The following is a 24,519-nucleotide window of genomic DNA, read 5'->3' on the forward strand; positions in this document are numbered from 1 at the left end:
TTCCCAAATTTTTGGGAAAATGGAATGAGCCGTTCTTAATTTAATCAATACAATAAATTCCCTCATTCATTAATCTTTTTGAGGCATCTGTGTAAGTAGGTATGTAATTTGAAAAACATTATTACAATGACAGACTACAAGTAGAGTCATAATATTTTGCATGTCTTACATATTTATTTAGCAAAATTTTGAGATGAGGTCATCAGTTTTTGGGGAGGGAATAAACCAATACAAATTTTGATTAACGATTTACCATGATTAAACATTAAAACATTTGCAAGATTTCATGGCATTCGGTTTTGCAGTTTTAAAGTTAAATTGTTAAACGTTGTTATATAATTTTGATTTTTTTCTAAAAATCTGGATATCTAGGAAGAAAACTAACATGGATTCATAGCCATACACCACAAGTGCAGGAGTAGTTTATTTTATAAAAATAAAAACAAATTCACTATTGTAATTTTTAAACATGACGTCATCAAATTGTTGGTGGGGATGATTACCAAATTCTGGTTAGCGTTTTTTCACTTCCATTGTAGTCCTAATATACATAGAAAATTTGACAACAATCGGTCTGGTAGTTTCGGAGAATATCGATTTAATAAAAATTGACACGGACAGAGAAACGGAAAGACGAACGAACAGACGAAGGACAGATGGAAACAGGAGATCAGTTTTTTATATTCTAGGGATGATGACTCATGAGTCATGAGAGATCGAGAAAACATGAAATTGGCAATTCGATTAGGTATTTATTATCTTCCTTAGTTTACGCTCAGAAAGTAACAAGAAGAGTAAAAATTTAATTTTCGTATTTTGCAATTTTGGTAATTAAAACTAAAAAACTACAACGTTATAAAGTAAAGTAATCCTTGACCTGACCTGACCTGACCTGACCTGACCTGACGTAACTGAGTACACCAGTAACGGTTTCTTCTCAGTATGTAAATATATTGCAACAACAGTTTGTTTAATAATATTGTGGAACAACACCAGTGACTTTTTCGTAAACAGATTGACATTCCATCTTTGTTCTGGTCTATTGACGTGTGGTTATTTACATAATATTGTCGATTTATTTACATATTATATTGTTGTGTTCTTACATGTTTTAAATAAAACCGTATATGTACGTATATACTTAAGAGAACTGTGTTGAATTACACGAAAAGAAAAAATCTGCGGAATTTTGGGATTAAAGTGGGATTTATAAACTTGCTGTTGACGTTGAAGTTGCCGCTGCAGTTGCTGTTCCCGCTGACGTTGCTGCTAGAGCCGAAAATTGTCATTTATAAACTCCGTTGGCAGTTGCCGTTCGCACAGGCCGCAGCTGTCAAATCCAATTGTGAGGTTACGTTTTCACGTCAACAATGCACAAACACCGACAGAAAACTACAATGATGGCAGGTTTTTAAAATATCAGGGTTTCGGTGAACAGGTGATTAGGTGGTTTAATATTAGTGGGCCTCATTATTTGATTTTCGTGGAATTAGTGCTGTCAACCAGAAAAAGGTCCCGCCTACTTCAGGGAATTTTCTTTCAAGTTGACAGCACTGCACACCACCTCAATTTGATTGGTTGAAAACCCAACGTCAACGGCAACGTAACGGCCAAAGATAAAAGCTGGCCATCTCGAACGTCATCCCAACGGCGTGCCAACTTCCAACGGCAACGTCAACGGATGATATAAACAACGCATACCTTCGCTGTATATTTATCTTCCAACGGCAACGTCAACGGCGAACAGCAACGTCAGCGTCAAGTTTATAAATCGATCTTTAAAGTCAAATAAACCATTGTTGTCTTAGTAAAATCTTCAAAAGAGATTTAACCGCTATCCAGGCATTCACACCCCCACTGTAAATAATGGCTTCAAAACTCTAGCAACCGAAAAGTGAAGGACGTGTAACCATTGGTTGTATTGACATTGGTCCGAAGCAACCAGTTTTTTTTTTTTTTTTTAATTAGTTATGTTATGTACTATGGTGTTCGAATTTATCTCTTATTATTCTTAAACTTAGTAGCGCACACGACATTTTGTATACATTTTCAATAAATTTTATCTTAATAAATCATGACTAATTAGTAATTACCATAAAGTTTCCTTGCAATTCAAGCACACCTTGCATAAGCGAAGTAATAAGTATTGTTATTCAGTCCGTCGGCCCACTATCTACTTTTACGTTTTCTCGAACTTTTATGATCCCTAGAGTAGGAACAGATAGGTTTGCCGTTTCTGTCTGTCTGTCTGCCGTCCCGATTTTTACTAGAGAGATAATCTCCAAAAATACTAGGCCGATTGTTGTCAAATTTTGTATTTATATTAGGAATATCATGTAAATGGTAAAACGCTAACCAAAATTTTGTTTTGATTATATAGGGTGACTCAAAAAAATGTGTCTGTTTATCAATCCCAAAAAATTGATGATGTCATCTTAAAATTTTGCCGAATAAATCCTATCTAAAATATGCAAAATATGATCAGTCTATACTTGTAATTTATCATCGCATTAATATTTTTGAGATTTGCTTATACAAGGTCACAAAAAAATTAATGAAACAGTCAATTTATTTTATTGAATAAATCAAGAATTGCAAAACTGAATACGCTGAAATCCTGTAGACGTTTTAAAGTTATTGTAAGCATGGTATATTGTTAATCAAAATATATTTGTTTATTCCTCTAAAAAAATTCATGACGTCATCTCAAAATTTTGCCGAGTAAATTCTGCCTAAATTGTGCAAAATATGATGAGTTTTTACTTGTAATTTATCATTGCATTCATATTTTTCAGATTTGCTTAAATAGGTGGCTCAAAAAATTAATGAAGGAGTCAATTTATTTTATTGATTAAAGCAGGAACGGCTCACTCCATTTTCTCAGTAAATTTTGGGAATACAATACTGTTATTTTTAATAATACACTGCACCAATCCAAGTTGATATTCGTGTCCTTGCAAAAATGTTGATGACTTCATGACAAAATTGTGTAAAGAAAAAAACTCAACTCGAAAATGCTGGATATGTTTCATTGTATTTTAGGTGCGAGGGAAGTTCTGTCTAAACAACTTTCGACCAATTTTTTAGTATACATATGTTTGGAAATTTATTTTGAATTGAATTTTACTTGTACGAGAAAATAGTGGTTTAAGGTGTATCGTTGCAGATGTATTTGCGAGAAACTTATGCATTTTAAATTCAAAAGCCACTACAAATTTATCCAGTTAGAAATCGTGACATTTATATTTAAATGCATAACAAGAAAAATACGTTAAGAATTAAAAAAAAAAAATAACTGTCTAGCTTTTACGTATCTGTTACATTTTAATTGGTCTTGCACAATTATTAATTTTCTTAAAGCGGTCAATAATATTTACATATTCCTCACAGGCTTTTTTGTGTTTTTTCCCTCATTATATTATACATTGTTCCATGTTCCTTTCTACGTCTGTATGTACTAGTTTGTCAATAGTAAATAATTTGACCAACAGAAAAATATTGTTACGACATACACCCTTACGCCGCCCCGGTACGACGCCTATGGCGGTCGAGAGCTTTCTAGACGTACGCACGGCGTTGATGGGTGAGTCATCATTGCTGACGGTGTCGACGCGGCTTTCCACAAAGGAAAGTCTGGAGCGGCTTACCGGAAGTCTCGATTGCTGGACAGAAAACTCTCGATGCTTCGTTCTGGATCCATCGAGAGGCACACATAGGTTTAAATAGACGCAATTAAACACAATCAAAGACAGCCATAGATTTTTGAAGATTTGTCTTTGCACGTTGCATAGTAAACTGTAGTAATGTGATAAGACAAAAGTTCTATCAAAAACAAATCTCCAAAATTCCATGGCTATCTTTGATCCTGTTTTTTATTGTTCTCTCTGTATGTACAGTCCATGCGTGTATTTAGTAACCACACTGTCGCGTCGTCCAGTCAATCCACCTAAGCTATCTTTTCAACATTTATATTATCACTCAGTTATTATTTATAAATTTTAGCGCCAAATTTGCGAAAATGTATTGAAAATTTTGCATGAAAATTACGAATAGTTTTAGTGTTCAACAACAAAATTTCACATATATCGATTACGAATGTAATTGGGTGGCTCCAAGCATTAAGGTGGCCACTTCTATTCAAGACGATGAATTAAAATGATGCAATATTGAGTATATGTTGGCAAAAGTGCTAAACATTTGTAAATTTGACATATGCGACAAATGTAATAACTTTTGATCCTTGACAAGTAAGGAACGTGTCATAAAAAAAATCAGAAAAATTCAGTTGACGTTCGTTTTATTTGTACTAGAGTCTTTAATGGTTTCATATTTGTAAAATGCGGCAAACTCACTCTATTTGATTTTCTGGAGTGATGTGAAATTCGTAAGACATAAGAGATAAGGTGGTGCTGTGCGTATGTGCGAGTGTGTACTTCTCAGCATTGTTCTTGGTTTTCAAGTGGATCGCTTCAGAATTTTTGCTTGAAATCTACTGTATGATGTACTAACAATGAGTACATTAGTTTAGTGCTTAATGTATTATATCTTTTCTAATTAAAGATTAATTTGGTTTAATATTCTAGCGGCTGTCAGACTGATACGATCGTCCCGTCTGTTTTTATACTCGGTGATAGCGTTACTTTTTCATTATTGCTTTTGGGTGACCTTTATGATTTTGCTCTTGACACTGTTAATTAATAATATAATGAATATATAGAATGGCCCTTAAATATAATAAAACTATATCTCGACATGATGATCGTCATGTAGCCAAATTGTAGTGACAGTTATCATTATCATATTGCTTGTGTCGGCATTGATAAACTAGCATTTAACACAATTAATAATTCCAACAAAATTAAAACTTGGGGTTGCAGTTTCTGTGGTGCTTCTGCGCCAGGACGAACATCCTTCGAAAATCGGTGATGTCGTGCAAGCTAAGAACTCTAATAAGACTTTTGCCAGTTGTGTTATAACTGGATCCATATTGATCGTGAAGCCAAAAAATCAGTATTTAAATGTTTGTATCTTTTCTTTTATACATTGTTGTAAAATTTCTATCCTCTTCTGGACCAACTGGTCTGCTGGATAAATAAATTAATATTATTATTATTATTGTTATTATTAAAGATGGTGACCTGCTCTCTAAGCGCAATAATACCACAAAATAAAAAAAAATTGGCCAAAAATCTAACCTGCGGGAAAATTATAATATTCGCGATCTGAGATTTCTGACATTCTCTACTTCTCAATGCAAGCTTTTAAAACATTTTTCAATAAAAGAAATAATACTGTTAATTCTACACGTTGATGCTGCCACATACAAAAATGCACTAAATTCGTGTTTTATGTAATATTACAAAAATTTCATTAAGAAACTTAAGATGGATTTATTTTGTGATATATAGGAATTAAATTGTCCTGTTGCATCATCAGGCAGCATATCTAGTAATATGGCTATCAGTTGTCCTAATATGACTTGCTTTTATCAGAATTTGTTGCAATATAACGACGTATTTAATAATAAAGAGAGATTGTTCGATGTGGTATTTTCAAACAAAATATGCCAAACTGCTAAAGCCACTGATTAAGGAGGATTTCTATCACCCAGCTGTGGAGGGTGGAGGCAGAGGTATAGCAAGAACTTAAGTGTTGAGGGCGGCAAACCAGTTTTGCCAATTTTGCAGAAAAAAATGCCAGTTAATAGGCTAAACATACATTTGGAAATACGTTTCCAATATCTACATTAATTATTTAATTAACTCGGTCATAAATACCATCACCGTCCATTGTAGTATGTAACAACATATTTGATACTTTATAAACTTTAGTGATCTAAACCTTCTCTCATACATGACAACCGAAAAATCTACAGTTACTACCAACTGGCAGAAGAAAAATGCATTTTTTAGCAAGCCTTGAAGTTTAACTATCACAAGCATTATGTCTTTCAATGACTTTCCTGTGTAGCAGTTGTCATACCGTATTTCAAATTATTACTGCAGTATGCCTTTTTTTGTATAAGTAGTTAGAACAAAGATTTAAAGTTTAGAGATATTTTAAAAATGGAAAATATGAGTTCTAAGATCTGAAAGCACTGTAAAACCAGCGACGAACTGCATTCACAACAATAGCCTCAGTGCCGAAACCAGAGAATATTTAGGTATAGGCGAACCTTGTGTTAGGCGCCCCTCCTCTATACATTAAAAAGCAATTTTACAGAACAGTTTTATTTATATTTTTTAATAACTATGCAAAACAGATACTATGATAAAATATAAAAAAAAGAAAAAAAAAATCGAGATATATAGGTATATAATATGTATAAATATGTAATATGTTTCTGAGTTTCCGTTCAAAATAAAAAAAGATTAATATGACATAATTCTTGGTACAACATAATTTTTGGACGAATTTGGCGCCCCTTGTCGTTGGCGCCCCTATAGGCAAGGGCCTACTCGGCCTATAGCTAGTTTCGGCACTGAATAGCCTACACTTAATTTGTTAAAATTTTGTGTACTTACATTAGTGTCGAAACAGAATGGCAGAAGTGGATTTGATATAACAATTCGCCTTAAGCAGTGGCGTAACTACCGGTGTTCCATGTGTTCGCCGAAACACGGGCCCGCTGTTTCAAGGGGCCCGGTCCGGTCACACGAACATTTTTTTTTTATTAGATTTTTTTATATTATTGCCCAAAGTACATCCCGAAATAAAAAATTCGAAAATGTGCGGTAATCCCAGGATCGATCGTTCATTGCTATTTACCAATTTTTTGCTGCAAAGGGCTGGACTTTTGGCGGCATCTCAATTCTCAATATCATAGACTCAATAAACTCGGGTTTTAGCGACCGACACCGGCAGTCGAAAATGCAGCAGCATCTGTTTCTAATAAACCTGTCGCAGTGTCGCAATCCCATTGTGGCAAATCTAACACCCCATGTTGTAAATTACCAATCTTTATCCAACAAAAGTATGACTAATTTATGATGCAAGACAACAAAATACTTAAATTTTGTCCTCAGATCTACAATGAAACTTCATGCTATAATAAGACGTGAAAAAAAATTCAGTTTCAGTTCTGTTTTATGAAAACTTTCATATTTTCAAAACTATATTAATTTTGTACTTGTGGTGCTTTTTTGGAATAATAAAATATATCTGATGTATGTTACAACTAATTTTTTAAGTAGAAAAAAAATGGACTGGGAAATTATTATAGAACGACCTACCTGCACTGGTTTCACTGAAATTATCACAGCATGTTTCACTTTTCTTACAATGCCTCTTTCGGTGGCTTCAGCGGAAAGATCTTTTTCGAAATTAAAAATGACTAAAAATTTTTAAGAAACACAATGGGCCAATGCAGATTATTTTCACTGAATCTCTCAATTGGAAATGAAATTGCCAGAAGCTTAGATATGTCAAATTTTGTATCAACTTGTGCCCATTGGAAAGCAACAAGAAAATAATTTTGAGATTCAAAAAATGGGCATTTTTATTTATACTTCTATACTTCTATACTTACTTATACTATTGTTGAAGAGTTGAAGAGTTTGTTTGGTTGAACGCGCTAATCTCAGAAACTACTCGTTCGAATTCAAAATATCTTTTTGTGTTGGATAGTTCATTTATCGAGGAATGTTATAGGCTATATAACATCACGTTACGATCAATAAGAACGGAGCAGCAATGAAAAATAAAGGAAAAACGGGAAAATTATTCCTCCTTTGACAGTTTACGTTGCTTACGCTGCTTAACCGGTTAAAGTTACATAAAAATCATGTATGATGGAATTGTTCCCTTCTAAAAGTTCTAAAAAAAGTCCGCGACAGCATATGTCTATCTTTTAAGGTCGACTCAGTATAACCTTTTTTATGGTAATAAAATTTGTTCTAAAATAATCTAATATAAAATTCTGGTGTCACAGTGTTTGTAACCAAAGTCCTCCGAAACGGCTTGACCGATTTTTATCAATCTTTTTGTATATATTCGGTAGGTCTAGTAAACTATTTTTTATACCCCTAAGTAATAAGGGTGGCCCACCGTTTTTTTTTTTTTAATTTTTTAGACATTTTTTATTTTTATTTTTTTAAGATATGCCATCAAAAAATACATATAACCCTAAATTTTCACCCATCTACCACCAATCCCCATTTTTTAATAACGATATGAGTATCTTTGCTTTCATCCACAGATGCGCAATAGGGTTGCAAAATGGCTATTGAATATAATCATTGTCGTACGATAAATTTTTATGTATAATTTATAATTAATTTAATTTAAATATATTTATATGTATTTATTTTAATTTCATTTTTTATTTAACTACCAAAATATTCACTAGAAATGCCAAAACAACGTTTGCCGGGTCGCTTATTTCTAATATGTATAATTGTATACATATATTTTAATTATTTGTATTTTGTTTTTTTAATTCAGTGTTTCAAGTAGAATGATTTTAATAAAACGTAAGCCCTAATTCCAGTCTACTCATACTTTACTCATTATACTCGTATTTTTAAATATTTTTATTTCGCTGTTCATTAGGGGCCCCACAGTGTTGTAGAACACAGGCCCGCTGTTTGATTGTTACGCCACTGGCCTTAAGGAATTATTTATAAAAGTTTTGGGTTATATCGAATTAACGAACCTTTTCCAGTCAGTCGTTGACAGTTAAACTGGTATTTTGTAATTCATAACGTGGAAGTGTCTAACATGAACCTAAAATGAGCTCTGTAACACTCTTTGTAATTTAATTTTACTTAGGTTTTATGTTTAGAGTTAACGTTTTCGGTTCATTTGCATTTAAATTAATACACAATCTTTTAGCAGCTTCAATTTGGTCATTTGTCTCTTCTTCTTTAGTATCAATATTAGCTTTTGAAATTTTTCTCGTCTCAGCTATATTCAATTTTGGCGTTTCTAATTGTTTAGTTATAAGTAAACTTGATTTTATATTTTATACATACAACGTGATCAACAATTACTGTTGGTATCAACAAATTTTGCTTGAGAAATTGGTAGAATTCTCACCCCATCTTACTTCCTGTTGTCAAAATTGACATCGTTGTAGAGATGTCAGAAAACCGTTTTTTATTAAATGGGTTCTTTTTTTTGTTTTAAAACGGATTTTTTTGTTTTTTGGTGTTTTTGTTGTAAACATTTAACCGTTTTAATTAAATAAGCAGTTAAAATATACTTTTTTTTCGTAAATTAACAAGTATTTGTTATTTCATAGAGTCAAATTCCTTAAAAATCTCAAAAATTTTAAATTTTGCGGTACCGTTATTATAGAATTTAAATTTGACCTGCTTGGACGAGAGCGAACACTTCAATAACATGCTATCCTAACCTCAAAATATTGAATACAGATTAAAAAAAAATAATTTTGTTGATATGTTTTATGGTACAATTTCAAAATGTCAGATCTTTCTAATAAAAACTAACACCAGTCACATCAAACATTTGAAGAAGGTAATTAAAAAAAAAATTAAAACAAAAAAAAAACACATCTCGTTTTAAAACAAAAAAACCTGTTTTGAAATAATTAAAACAAACCATTTTCTATTCATTAATATTTCTACATAGTTGACAGTGGCATTTAACTTGAATGAAAATTTGTTATGGATTATAATTTTCCACATTACTGTTTTTCCCGTACAAGTTATTTTTTTCTTTTAATGTAGACAATCGAATGATTTACCAACTATTTATAATTTTGCCAAGTTTTGATAGCCTCTGAATTTGGGGGGCGGGGGGGTACGCTGCCCTGCTATAGCCCCCCATAACGACGCCCCTGTGTTGAGGAGGTTAACAACTTCTTTTGCCCGAAAGCACCAGAAAAACTTTCATGTGTGTCCGCTTGCTTACAATTTTAAAAAAGCAAATTTCTTGCTCTGGAATGCTTCTGCTTAAAACTGTATAGCAGTTTAGTAGAAGAAACATTTTATTATTGCAATCATTTAATGGTTGGATACTTATCATAGGTACAGTCCTTATCTTAACCTATATTAACTTGTTCTGTCTGGAAGTAACAGTAATCTATAGCTGTTACCAAAGCTAAATATTTACAGTTTTTTCTTTTCTTTCTGTTGGTCTGTAATTGGGTTATTTTTTACCTGTTGACCAACGTGCGTACTTAATAATAATAATAATAAAAATAATAAAGATGACGTGTTACACTTCTATTGGGGTTTTTCCAGTGAAAAGTCCATCTTCATTGCAATTTTTATTTTTTCGACATTGTAATACAGAATAATAAATGAATGCCACAGGCATCAAGGTATGTAAATACAAATTATTGCAATTGTAACAAAAACGTACATAAATAACATAAAATTTACCACACAAGTCTGGTAATCTTCAATATCCAGGGACATGTGATAAAAGAATTAAATACCTAAATTTAACTAGCGATAAATGACAAGTTTTTAAAAAAATTGAAAATCTACATATTTTTTTAAACCCACTTCGTCCAGTAAACTAATTAAAGAACACAGCAAATTAAAATAAAAGAGGAAATGCATTTACGAAGTGAATATAAAAATCACAAGAATTCCTCTCGTCAAATTGAGAATTTATTTATACATAACAACTACCTATATCACAAGAATAGCAACAGAATCAGTTCAATCTAATTGCAATATGCCGAAAACGAGTTGCTTTTTGAGTACCGAAAGGGACCTCTCGTTTTTCGGCAATAATAAATAATTTAAAATGTACTTTTGATGTTTAAATTAACTAATTCGGTACACACATGACAAAGAAAAGTTTCGCCCCTACAATAAATCCATCCTAACACAAATTTAGTCGAGATTAATAATTTAGAGCATACGTTTCACAAAGAACATGTTGTAATTGTGAATTGGTAAACAAAGCTGGATAGGATTATTGTACCATCACAGATAACGGAGAGTTCCAAATAATAACACTACATAAAGGTCTGGTAAATCTTAAGCGTAACACAGCATTTTATAAAAAACTTATCTCAGATTTCGTCGAACAAATCAGAGACAAACAAAAATCGGGAGCGTTGTCCCCGACTGTACGAATTGTGCTTCTGTCTCTTTGGCTCGGACTGTACTCTCGCTGACGCAACAGCAACGTTTCCAATTTCTCACGTTCAACACTCATCACTGTGATACAGGAACAATATAACAACGACAGAACGACGAAATAAATTAAATGTACGTTTAATTTAACTCTCCTGCGAGTATAGCCGCAGCACGGGACTGTTGTCTTCGTCCGACTCGTAGAAGTACCTCTGCTTCGGGGTGAGCCCCAGCTGCACCCGCCGAACCGCCTCGTTGACGAGGCTCCCGTCCCTGAGCAGCTTCTGTAGCAGCTCGTACGGGTCCTCCTGGGTTTCGTGCGTCTGCAGCCTGCGCTTGCTTTTCTTGAGGATACATGTGTCGCAGGTGCCCGAATTGCCCGAATCCCCGCAGCAAACTTTTCCGGGAATTCGATACGGTGAAGCCCTGGAGGACTTCCGCGACAAATGGCTGCACGGAATGGCTTTCATGGTCGTTGCCGACAAGCGCAGGTTTTCTTTGATTTCTAAAACCAAACCTTCGACTTCTTTTGAGCTGATGTTGAATTCTGGACCCCTGATGGGGTTCATGGTTGCTGTGCGCATATCGGCTGAGGGCATTTCGGGCATCAACACTGGTACACTTCACGGAGAAAACAATTTGTGTTTATGAGATTGTTTGTAAATACACTGTGGCACGACCTTTAACAGCTCTCTACGCGCAGCTCTCTAATCGACTGAAAGCGCCATTTCGTGGCGATATCGCGTATACCAACCTCGTTAACTGTTGTTTGGGTGCTTTCACGTAAAAACATGCGCCTACGAAAAGTAGTTCCATGTAAACATTACACTTCTTGCAGCATCGCGACCGTCAAACTCGCCGAGTTTTTATCGAAATCGTCTCAGAATTTGTGAAACGAGCCGACGATGCAAAAATTACACACAATATCTCAAGAAAAAATATCGACAATTATGTAAACATTTCAGACTCTTGCGTAGGAAAGCGAATCAAGGTTACGTTACGTCTACATTCAAGGAACATATAGAATGGCAGGCATGACGTCATTAGAGGAGTGGGGGCCTCTACTATTTATTTACAAATAGAGGACTGAACTCCGACGAGAGGGGAGTGGGGTGAAACCAGATAAAAAAAAAACAGCATGTGTTATTTTTCTCCGATTTCCATCTAGTATGATTATAGAGTAATGTGGATTTTCCGTTGGGTGAGGACAGGTTCCACGGATCATTAAAAGTATAAGGCGGGACATTTATTTTTAATTTTCTCGTGTGCCTATACATAAATATTGATTATTTTTTACGTTGATTGTTAATTTATGAAGACGGCTCCTATTGGCTTTCGTTACGTTTGCGGTCTTACCGCGATAATAAAACAGGAATTGTTTGCGTCACTCACACCGCAGCAGGTTTAACCCCATTTTAAATATTTTTAACATTCAGACTCTCGAAATATCAAATCTTATTTTGTCTACACTTTTATATATTGTTGTGTCATGTGATGTTTTTATCAATAATAGCGACCAAATAATCTTTATAAACCCATATTTTTAGTGTTAGTAACATGTAGGTAGATATGATTTTGTTCGTTTGACGGTTAGACGCTTGACATAAATAGGTGAAAAACTGACTATTTATAAAAAAATGTTTACTGTCAGAAATAAAAGTTTTATACTTACAGACCACGTTTTATTCACATTGTTGACAATTCAAACATGATTTTGTAGTGACTAGTAAAACAATTAAATGGCAAGTTATTAAAAAAATTGAAAATGTGTATTTTTTTAAAGCCACTTCGTCGAGTAAACTAATTAAAGGTGTTACCATTATTTTATTATAAAACATTATTTTTCTTACATGAGCTCGTCTCAATCCTCTCATGATATGACTGTAGAAAACAAACGCATCTTGCCACTATCCAAATAACAACTTGGCAAATTTTATAGTTTAATAATAATATTAATAATAATAATAATAATAATAGTTACAATGCAAAATGCAAAATGGGTCATTTTTTTAAGGTAACAAAGTTCATGTCTTTGTTCTAAATTTAGAACATAATTAAACTTTTGTTATATCACAATAAAATGTTGCTGCATTGCTTATTTGATGCAAAATTCAATCACCTTTGTAAAAATCACAAACCCATACAATATTAACAACGGTGGTCTTTTCTAAAGCGTTGTATAATAAAAAACATAGTCACTTTTTTCCAAGTAATTGTTACATTCGGTCGACATTTCTTTTACAGAACTGGCTATACACTAAGCATTTCCATGTTGTAAAAAAAACAGTCTAACCTTAAAAAATGAATGAAATATTATTTTTATTAACCTATATGATGGGTTTATTTTTATTAGAAAAAATTGATAAATTCAACATGAAGTCATAAAAAAAATAACAAAAATGTTTGCTTCTTCTGTATGATATTTTAACTTGTTTGATTTTTTTATGATCATGCCTTTTCTGATTCTTTTTCTATCTCATTTTAATTTGTCGTAGGTTTCAAAACAGAGATATGTAGTGTAAACTAAAAGTTCGCAGATCATGAGATAGCACATCATTTCATGCAAATTCCACACACCTTATTTCCACTTATATAAAATATTCTTAGAAACACAACTACTAATACTCAAAAGTTTTTATCTATACGTAGTAGCGCAAATTTACTAGTCATAGTTTTATTGTTTTCACGTGTGTTCAACCAATCGAATCATTGCAAAATTCGTATCAGTTAGAAGACATTCAGTTTTAACAGTTAGCGCCATCTAGTGGCATTTACCAGAATTTTAAAACGATAACTTGTTACAAATTTTTTGGCTTGTGCCATCTAGTGTTGATACCCACCAGCACAGATAAAATATTAGGCAATCGAGTATTTACATCATATGCCTTGGTATAAAAGATGATTTTCTAGTTACAGAATTTTTTCTGTTAATTCGTTGTACAAGCTTAAACGTATTGAGTGATATGAGTAAATGGTTACTTCCAGCTAATGTATTATTTTAGGTTTACTCAACTTCATATCGATTTAAATAAACAAAAGCTAGCAAAATGAACAATTCAATATATTTCAGGGGATACAACACATTTATTGCAGAAATAACTCGACGGAGAAGTCCACGATTAGTACGTTTAAACGGGTTTTAAAATGTACACGAATAATAGGTCATTTTAGATAGGTATGACAGTTAGATATTGTTCTAATAAAAACGCAATAGTTACTGAAGAGAAAATTAAAACCATACTAGGGAAAAGGTTTTCGTCACCAGAAACTATTATTCAAGTTGAAGACATGTCAGGAGGATGTGGGACAATGTTTAATATTTATGTAGAAAGCAGTGATTTTAAAGGACTCTCGATACCCAAACAACATAAAGTAGTATATGATTCGATAAAAGAACAAATTAAAAATATACATGGATTGCATCTTGAAACTGGAATTCCCAGATAAAGTGTTGTAAAGTTTTAGATTAAAATAATAAATAGTATTTATTAATTATAAAGAGAAAGTTTTTGAAATTGTCCCTAACCTCAAAAAAATTCTATGTTTCACATCAAATTTTTTTTACAAAATTAAAATGCAGTATTGATTTGAAAAATGTGTTAGTTTTACTGTACTTACCTATTTACCGCGTCCATGGGCGCAAAAGAGATCGAAGTATATGTATATAAAAAGATAAAGTAGTACACTGTTAACCCAAGCGCCACAACTTGATTTAATTGTGGCAGATAACCAAGCATGCATATGGTATTATGGGATCTACACGGAATAAGATCGTCACTGATTAGATCTGAAATTACAGTCTATATATAGCCTGTTTATTTCATCTGTGCAAAAATGTTTGCACTATACTTATTGTATGTCTTTCATATTGGCATTTCATTCACAAACATGTTCTACCAATCTCAAACACAAGTAGTTAGTTTTATCGTTTTTATTGGAAAATGTGAATAAATCACTATCAACATACAAACTAAAGCAGTATCAAACAAAAGTAACCTCAATTCTTTATAAAAAACGTTATTGTATCATACTTCAATTTCAAGAATAAAAAAATATTACTGCAATTTACTTTGATTATAAAACAAGTACATTCAAACTACATGGAAAACATCAGCTTGTTGAAAATTTAAACAAATTATAATTACACAGGTGCAATCACTTAAATGAATACACTTTTAGAGTTCAGTCTTTTCTGCTTTGGGATTGCCCTTCCTGTCATATCCTTTCAATTCGGACGTTGCTTGTTTGGCGATGTATTGAATGAAATCGTCCAATTCACGACCACCCTACGCAAACAAAAAAAGTTAATTCCACATCTTAATATTCAGCCTGATACACCAACATACCTCGTAACGAACTGGACTATCCTTGGAATCTTTCGGCATCCAATAAAGAGTCGGGAATCCTCGGACATCGAAGATTGGAGCTACATCATTAGCAGTGGCATCCATTTTTACAATTTCAACATCCTCATCTTTCATTTTTTCACCCACGTCGTCGAAGACAGGCGCTAATTTTTTGCAATGACCGCACCAAGGTGCATAAAATTCGATGAGCGTATCTTTTCCATTATTAACTACGACGTTGTCGAAATTTTTAGCAACCGCAACTTTGACCGGTCCGTCGTTGCTTTCGGGGACGGGTTCAGATTTTAGGAAAGGCTCTAGTTTTCCATCAAGAAGATCCTTGACGAATTGGTCCAAAACTTCAATGCTAAATGTATAGAAAAATTATGTATAAACTTCTGAACAGTTAGGTTGGAGCTCAACGAACACCATAAATTGATTCAGTATCTTGGTATTGTGATTACGGGAATATTAAGAAACGAGACATTAGATGAGATTTTGTATCCTACATGTCCATAACGTTTTCACAACTTATTTGACCCATGTTGTTAAAATAATTTTACAAAACATTTATTAGTTCTGTATTTTTAGGATGCCATCAATTTTGTGGAAAAAGGAATAAATATATTTTGATTAGTCTTTATTCATAAATATCAACTCATTGTGTCTTGAAAAATTCAATAAAATTGAATAATTATATTTATCTAATTATTAATAAAACAATTCAGTATTTTTGAGACACCTCTAATTAAATTACTTCAAAATTATTATGAAGTAATCAACATATATCTAGCCGGGGTAACGAGAGTTGCGCTGTTTGCGACTGGAAACGTTATGGCCGCTCACCTCTCGTTTCCTTGATAATACACACATTTATGTATCATGTACATGTTTCTTTGATTAAAACAAGATTTTTTTTTTAAAAACGATGCGCTTGAATTTTTCACTCAAATAGTGATATAAAGTGTAAAATTATGACTGCTGTTTTTTAATCATCTGTCAGTATTTTTATGGTTGAGACTGAATTTCTTTGATCCTACTCAAATGATATACTTACGAGAAAGCATCCTTCATAATGAACTTTTGATTTTTCGCATCACGAGCCAATACAAGTGGTTTATCGTCCTTGACGTAATCAATGCCATATTCATTCAACTCATATTGGAAGTCATCTTTAGCGCTAATTGCGAAAGTAACTTTGTCTTGATATTGCTTAGCAACCTTCAAAACTCGGTTACGCCAGTAATTTGTACCTTTGGGATTCTTCACATAGTCCACAGCGTAGTATGCGACAACTAATGGATTTTGGAAGTCATTTCTGTTGTCTGATTTACGATGACCCGCTAGACCATGACTGGAAAGTACATAAAATTTATCTTTATTAACGAAGATAAAATGTAGCTACTAAAATTCATTTTACAATTTAGCTTATACATAAATTAAAACAATCTCTGAAGTAAAAAAATCGTTAAAAATATGTTAATATTTAGATAACAAACACAAAAATAAATGACAATGAACTGCTCATTAAATAATTTAATTGTTTCTAGGATGCAAAAAAAAAAAAAAACTTTTGATGATGATTCAGTAATTATTTCTTTACTTTTGTCATTTCAGTATAATAGCAATATAATTAAATGATCAAATATTGCATCATGAAAGTACTATTAAACCCAACAATAATTTTAGGGAAAACTTGATCACACATCATACTTACTAGTTTTTAGTGATGAAATCATTAATGTCACCAGTGACAGCAGGTCCAGAGTAGGCGACACTGTCATCTTCGAATTTGTTGTGCAAGTGATGTGGCCGGAATAGAACAATACCATCACTAATTCCTTGATTTTCCAAAACAGCCTTATATGTTGAATGTGCAAATCTGACCTTCTCTCTCAATTTGTCAGCAAGTTTGAGAAAAGCGGTCTTCAGATCTGATTCCTTCTCAAAGAAGCCAACAACTGAAACTTCACCTTCTACTCGCAGGAACTTCTCCAAATCTGCCACACTAGAGACTTCTTTCGAACTTGGTCCTACTTGTGCTTTCATGAACTTGACAATACCTCCAGCTTCTCTAGGGCCTCCATATTCTTGAGAAAACTCTCCGTTGCGGAAAATCTTCAAAGTGGGATATCCACTTACTCCGTGTTTGTTACAAGTATCTTTTCCTGCTTCAGTACAATCAACTTTGACTAAAGCAATCGGAGGGTCGTTTCTAATCAAGTCCTCAGCGGCTTTGGCATATTCAGGCTTGAGTTTCTTACAGTGGCCACACCTTTGGTGAAAATTAGCAGAAAAACTCGAAAGAAGGCCGTGTACTTACCATGGGGCATAAAACATAACCAGGGCAGTTTCATGTTCAGCTATTCTACTTTCAAAATCGCTGTCGCTAAACTCTAAAACGTCTTCTTCTTTAGCCCAACACGCGGAATATAAAAAACACAAAACGAATAATTTATACAAATACATTTTCACTAAGGTTAAACTGAATTATTGTTAAATTGAACAGTTTTACACCGGCACAATCCACACAACCTTACCGACAATGTTGTCAACTGTTACGTGGCTTTCAAAGTGCGCATGTCTTTTATTTTAAGCGTTGTCGCTCTCTAATTGGTGGACTAGGGGTCACGAGGGCGTTGCAGCCGACCGGGATTTTCACAAAAACAAAAGTCAAATAAATGAATACGTAAAATTTAATAGAACTGTTACCGCAATCAAAACGTTAACACCTACACATACATAATAATAATTATTTTATAAAGGCTTGCTTTAGATTAATATACGACACATCTGACGGATTTAATATACTAGAATCAACGGTTAAGTTTCCGTCCTCCAATTTTTGAACTATTTCTGATCTAGTTTTTCCTTGAGTTCTACATTCATGTTGGGTAATAATAGGCTCTTGGACCATTTTTTGTAAACTGGATGGTAGTATTACCTCTTTTTGAACAGACTTCACTACTTTTTTTCTTGGTTTGTACACAACTTCTGGGAAAATAATACCATCATCATTATTTGGAATCACATCAGTTTCAGGAGTTGATTTTAATGCAGACACGGTTTTCACTGAAGCGTTGTGTTTCAAAACTACACATGGACTATTCTTAATGTATACGCCAACTGGACTGATGATATTTTTGAACTGTTTGGTTGGAACAAGGTTTGATTTTGCATTAGGTGTATGAAATCTACTTTTCGCAGGTTTTAATGGTAATTTAAAATTCTCCGAATTTGGTGACTTTTTCCTAATATAATCTCCAATGGGACTCTGCACATAATCAAATTTGTTTGGTGTCTTTACTATTTTTTTTAATTTAGGGATTCCGTTTGGTTTAGGTTTACTTTCACAGAAACTTTTGGGGGAATTGTCTCCAGGCATTGTGTAATCTAAGCCTTTTCTTAGCGCCATTTTCATTTCTTCAATAGTATCGTTGAATGTATCTGAGTCACATTGTTCACTTTCTTCACTTTCATCAGAAGTTACTGATATTGTAGGTCGATCAAGTAATGCAAAATTTGAAGAACCAGTCTCATTTTTTTCAGATTCGATACTACAGTGACTTACAGCAGAAATGTTAAGAGGTCTATCATTGAGATTCATGTTGTCAATCTTTTCAATGTTGTCTTCTACTGCTTCATTCTCTTGATCATTTACATCATCACTTCTACCAGCTTCTGAACTCACATGACTGATCTCTGAAACATTTAGCTGCTCTTGATTATAATCAATACTGGTACTTTTTTCCGAGTTTTCTTCTATAACTTCTAATAAATCATTTTCATATAAATCATTGTATGCATGTTCCATTTTGACATCTGTGATTAGTGGTACTTCTTCATCCGTTTCACTGCTACTATCATCACTAATAACGATAATATTATCTTCACTGTCTTCACATGTTTCTTCAGATTGTCCTCCGATGGTATCTTCCAACTCTTGCAAAGTATTCTCAACAAGAGTCTGCTGAACCCCTTCAAGAAAGTCAGATTCTCGCCCTTTCTGTCCCTCTAAGATATTTATAAGAGTGTCTCTTTTTATGTTGAGAGAACACACGTCACTTTTGGTATCGTGATCACTTTCTATGGCTTCACTCAAATTTTTTAAAAACAAATCATTTCTACTTAAAGCTGATTTTTGTGGCTGTTGTAAACTTTCATTTGGAGTAAAATAAGCTGATGTTCCTGAAGAGCTATTCATTTTATCACTATGTTGGCTTTTATCATCACAGAACGTTGTTGAAGGGGTAAAAAACGACGTTGAATGTCCACTGAAAAAAAAAACCTGAATATACATATAAATGCCTATTCTATTTTACTTACAAATCGGTTTCTCTACGTTTAATTAATCTTTTCGGTTCATTTTGAAATTCCTTTTTTATTTCTGCGAGGGTCAGAGGACCCCAAGCCAGTTCATCATCACTGCTATAAAAACAATTCTCCATTTTAAGTTGTTTTATGCTATAGAGGAATTTTATTTAAAAACTGATCCCCACAACGCTAAACACACTTGTTTGATACTAATGATGCTTTGTTTATAATTTGAACATTTGTACTTGTTTCTTATCTTGTTTCTAACTTTCAACGAACATTTGGATTTAAAGTGTTTTTTCAAATGAAAACAGTTTCAACATGCACCGACAGAGGACCCAAAACCTAATGGAGTTAAAAGTTACTAAATAAAAAAGTGGGATATTACAGTTTCCTTCCTCTACATTAGCTCAGTAATATTAATATAATTATTAAATTTGTTTTTTTGTGAGTTATTTTTATGTACAATTTTCAAAAAATATTAATCACTGTATAAGGTAATGGAGTAATGGTGACGTTGCCGATGACAACATGGTCACATGGTATTTTTGTCATCTATCATTGTTGAGTTGGCAACGCTCACTACTTTGTTTTGACTTTTGAGGTTTTGACATTTTGACTCGGCTCTTGGCTTTACAGGTCTCCAATGGGTTATCGGTTGTGTAATTTAATAAATATAGTTCGCATGTTGAAAGGAAATATCAAAAATTCATGCCAAAGTCTTCAGGGTCTTCAGTGGATCCTGTCTAAACACGATAGATTATGCTCATTTGGAATAGGTATGCTGTATTTCGCGGACCAGACATGATTGAATTGAAAGCACCACACATTAGGGCCAACTTACTGAAGATATTTTTAACAAATAGGTAAAAAAAGTATACGTTGTTTGCATTCGTGTCACCATTCTATTTTTTAGTGTTTTATTGGCCAAGGAAAAAAAAAATGTTTGAGTAGTGTGACAGATTTAAAAGCTGCTGTAGAAACAGTCATGCCAGGCAGTGGAGTGCACACCTAAATGTGCAAAAATAAATTGCCTTACAACGTTCTGCAGGTAGTGTTTACTTTTTAAATTAAATGTATCCCCAAAAAAATGCTTGCAGGAATTCACTACTTGGTTCTGAACAAGAGCGTAGATATTTTTATTGGCTAGGGGGGGGCTTAAGGATTTTTCTCAACATATTTATCAATATTGTTATTAAAAATAAATTACAAAATTATACATACAATAAAACAAAATTTTCAAATATTAAATGCAATATAATAAAGTTTAAAAAATATAAATATGTGATTTAATATATTACATAATGTAGGTATAAAAAAATATTTTACAATTATCCACTCAACATGTAGTTTGCCTAAAAGTTATAACTGCTAATAAAATTTAACTTAAAAATGTAAATAATGTTTAACAAACGTATAAGAAGTTTATAAAAATGAAAGGGGATTTTAAACCGTTGTTACAATTTCTTTTTATTTATTGATATGGCTCTAACTAATTTAACCTAAGGTTCCTGTTTTTAATTTTTGCAAATCTGTCTAATACCGAATCAATATTTAATTTTCTGTCCTGATGTATGTGGAGTAGCGCTAAACCTACTAGTCTTTCTTGACTCATAGTAGATCGAAGCCAAGTCTTAAGTCGTTTTAAACTAGAAAAACTTTTTTCTGAAGATGCCACATTAACTGGCATTACACAAATTAAAAACAGCGCCAAATGTATGTGCGGAAACATGTTTTTATTACACAAAACCAGAGTATTTAATGCTGTTTCTGGTAACTTTTCAACATTCTGCCACTTGTTACACCACAAGTCTAATTCAGCTTCCAAAACACTTGCAATAAATTCTTCACTTTCAGTTACAAAATTTGTTAAATATTTTGATAAATTAATTTTTATACTTTTGCGTTCAGCTTTACTTGTCTGAAGAAAAGCTGGAGGCAGCAAACTATTTATTTCAAAAACTGAAAAAATATCAGCATTAAAACGAAAATCTAAATCTTGTATAACGTTATCTAGTAAAAGAATAAAAATACTGATTCTGTAGTAATCTTTAGGGTTGGAATGTTGTACATAGAAACGGTGTGTTTGTCTAGCATTAATACGAGGAATTACTAAAGGAATGTTTAGTTTCTCATGGATTTCTTCTACTTCACTGAAAATGTCCTCAAAACAAGAATCTGCATTGTCCCTTTTGTTGTTTAAAACGGCTGTAATCTCTTCGATTAATGACTTTGCAAAATTGTTATCTACTGACTTTTTTTGTAATAGCTTACTTGAATTGATGACCAAGAAAATACGATAAGCAAAAAAGAGACATACAGCCTGACTGCGAAATATGTGCAAAAAAAAAAGGGGAATAGCTCACGATACGAGTATGTCACTGTTTAAAATTCACGGTCCTAAGTGGTAGCAGTGTCGAGAAAAAATTATTTGAAATTACATATAAATTGTTACACACGCCGCTGGTAGTGTTTCTTGACCTACATCATTACTACAATGAATGGCACACAGCGACGAAGTTTAAGAACCAAAAAACTAGTGCAAAAAAACGATAAGGACAGTCGTGTATCATTTACTTGCCGTAGCTGGGTGTCTTCGGTTGTGTTTGACAATGGTGAATTTTACAAATTCAGAGCGTGTCGACATGGTAATGCTGTATGGGGTGGCGGATGGGAACTCAAGCTTGGCCCGCGAATTGTGGATCGAACGCTTTCCAAATCGCGCGATGCCATGTGCGCGAACATTTACGTCAGTGGTACAGCATCTCCGAGATCATGGTACCTTCAACCTCAAACTCACGATCGTGGTCGTGATGGGACAGAAAGAAGAAATTGGATTTTCGCAGCTTGTAGTGCATCCTACATTAAAAGTACACGGTCACAACCATACCATGTTGACAAAGTGCGCGGTTTGGAGTCCAATTGTCCACGTTGTGTAACTCACTTTTTGTCCAATGGAAATTCACATAGTCGTCAACAAGTACGATTTCAAGAGACGGTTTTCAAGAAACGTGTATTGGTTGGATGAAACAATTCGTTTGTGGAAATCAACAGTGTCCAGAAATAATCGAAGAGCTTCAACAAGTGAAAGTGGCAACCGCTACTCCGGTGTTTCTTTACCTATCAACAAACCTCTTGCGACGCTCTGACGCTTGAATTGCTAGTCAAGGACAACATTTTCAACATTTCTTGTAAAAAGGTAGTAGCATTCTAAGTTGCTCTTATTTCTGTTCCAATAAACAATGTAAAATCGTTGTGACAAGCACCAAACATCCGTCAGAATCAAAATTGCCAAAAAACTTTCACACTGTGTCGGTTTTACTTTTAATTGAAACTGAAAGTGTTTAGGTCGTTTTTAGTCGAACGTTTTTCCAACTCTGTTTACAAGGTGGCTCAGTGCCTTCGTATCGAGGGTGGTTCATGGGGGTTTTGCCCCATTCGATTTTTAATTTGTTTTTTCGATATTTCGGCTCTACCAGGGTGGGGGATGCCGTGGTTAAAATATTTGCATATATTTCGCAGTCACCTGTATGTTAATCTTTGAGCTTTCGACGAAGAATCATTGTCTTTCCATTGTGATATCAGTTCTAACGCGTCAATTACGTATTCAAAAGAAAGCTTAAAGTTTAAAACAGATTGGTGTCGTTCTGTCCATCTTGTTTCACATAAACTAATTAACTGACTATTATTCATAGATTTGAAAACGTTAAGGGCCGGTTGCATAAACGCAAATCAAATTTAATCTATTGTAACGTTTCAATTTTGTTGAAGAGATAAACGTTCCAATTGTTTTGTTTCATCCCTTCTTAAAAAAAAAGGGTTGTTTTATTGGGGATGCAATATTTTACGTGCCGACATCTAAGACATCATGGTTGCCTATGGGGAGTGTCAAACGACGTCGTGGCACTGCTAATGAGCTGGTACTCCCACCCCGCGAAAAAGAATATTCGAGAGAGTATCGACCTGATAGGGGAAGAGAGAGGTTCTCGTGAGGCGTTTTAGCGAAGATCCTGGAAGAAGGAAGTGCTAGGACGTAGCCGAAGAGGAGAAAAGAAGTTTTCGAGAAGATTTTGGTGGAGTTGCTGAAGGAAGGAAGTGCTAGGACGTAGCCGAAGAGGAGAAAAGAAGTTTTCGAGAAGATTTTGGTGGAGTTTCTGAAGGAAGAAAGTGGAAGGACGAAGAGGAAGTACTCAAGATAGAGATTTTTATCGTTTTGTTCGAAGCAAGAGGTTTAGTTTAGCCGTTTTCGTATCGTCCACTACAGAAAAGAGGAATTTTATCGTTCGTTTTTTTATCACCGCACCCAAGTGAAGAGTTCCTGGAAGAACCAAGCTTATCGTGATGCCGTTGCAGTGAGTAGCTTATTGTCGTCCCTGTTGTTCCCTTGAAGAGACCATATCGAACCGACGACTTTGATTTTCGCTGCTGTTCCTGCGGAGCCGCCGCTAACCTTGAAGTTTTTCTTCGGATCCAGAGGTCAGTGACGCCGCTGTTTCTTTATCAATCCCAATCCAGACGAAGAGGAGCTGCTGATAACTACGGTTACGAGCTAAGTCCACTCTAACGCCTTATAGTTCTAATTTTCCATTTAGTGGCCCGGTCACAGCTATCTTTATCGAAATTCTTGGAAGTTTTTTTGTATTTTAATTTATCATATCGCAAGATAGTTTGTACGAGGACACATGAATACATTTCATTTTCTGATATATTACGTTAATATATTTCAATGATAGTCCCTTCTGGACGTTAATGGTATTTTTTTTTTTTGTGAAATATTAGAAGAATTTCATTTAATCAACACTTGT

General features: G+C 33.7%; 3 protein-coding genes and 1 long non-coding RNA gene across 5 annotated transcripts in view; 1 reads left to right on the top strand and 3 right to left on the bottom strand.

Annotated features, from left to right (window-relative positions):
• Window positions 1-14,787, bottom strand: part of LOC135141199 (xaa-Pro dipeptidase) — a 35,738-nt gene extending 20,951 nt beyond the window's left edge. Inside the window, exon 1 of the mRNA XM_064072065.1 lies at window positions 14,673-14,787. Coding sequence (XP_063928135.1) covers window positions 14,673-14,689 — 17 coding nt within the window. The 5' untranslated portion in view covers window positions 14,690-14,787. The remainder of the gene's footprint in view (window positions 1-14,672) is intronic.
• A 183-nt stretch (window positions 14,788-14,970) lies between these two features.
• On the bottom strand, window positions 14,971-17,974 carry LOC135141201 (protein disulfide-isomerase A3). The gene is made up of 5 exons (XM_064072068.1): window positions 17,724-17,974; window positions 17,118-17,675; window positions 16,458-16,754; window positions 15,401-15,767; window positions 14,971-15,340 (listed from the first exon to the last, which is right to left on the bottom strand). Exons 1-5 carry the CDS (start codon window positions 17,867-17,869, stop codon window positions 15,230-15,232), a joined length of 1,479 nt encoding a protein of 492 aa, XP_063928138.1. The 5' UTR covers window positions 17,870-17,974; the 3' UTR covers window positions 14,971-15,229.
• A 104-nt stretch (window positions 17,975-18,078) lies between these two features.
• On the bottom strand, window positions 18,079-20,256 carry LOC135141200 (uncharacterized). Its single transcript, XM_064072067.1, has 2 exons — window positions 19,727-20,256; window positions 18,079-19,674 (listed from the first exon to the last, which is right to left on the bottom strand). The coding sequence occupies exons 1-2, from the start codon at window positions 19,846-19,848 to the stop codon at window positions 18,153-18,155; spliced, it is 1,644 nt and encodes a 547-aa protein (XP_063928137.1). The 5' UTR covers window positions 19,849-20,256; the 3' UTR covers window positions 18,079-18,152.
• Window positions 20,257-20,328: 72 nt separating this feature from the next.
• Window positions 20,329-20,995, top strand: LOC135141205 (uncharacterized). 2 transcript variants are annotated; one of them, XR_010282361.1, is made up of 3 exons: window positions 20,329-20,580; window positions 20,631-20,768; window positions 20,815-20,995. It is a non-coding gene; the product is annotated as an uncharacterized LOC135141205 (long non-coding RNA). The 2 variants fall into 2 exon arrangements; XR_010282360.1 differs by having other exon boundaries at window positions 20,631-20,765.
• The last annotated feature ends 3,524 nt before the right edge of the window (window positions 20,996-24,519 follow it).

This window comes from Zophobas morio, unplaced genomic scaffold (genome assembly GCF_036711695.1).
Source record: "Zophobas morio isolate AGI-343-1 ecotype UQ-CSIRO unplaced genomic scaffold, CSIRO_AGI_Zmor_V1 ptg000044l, whole genome shotgun sequence".
NCBI classification, from domain to species: Eukaryota; Metazoa; Arthropoda; class Insecta; order Coleoptera; family Tenebrionidae; genus Zophobas; species Zophobas morio.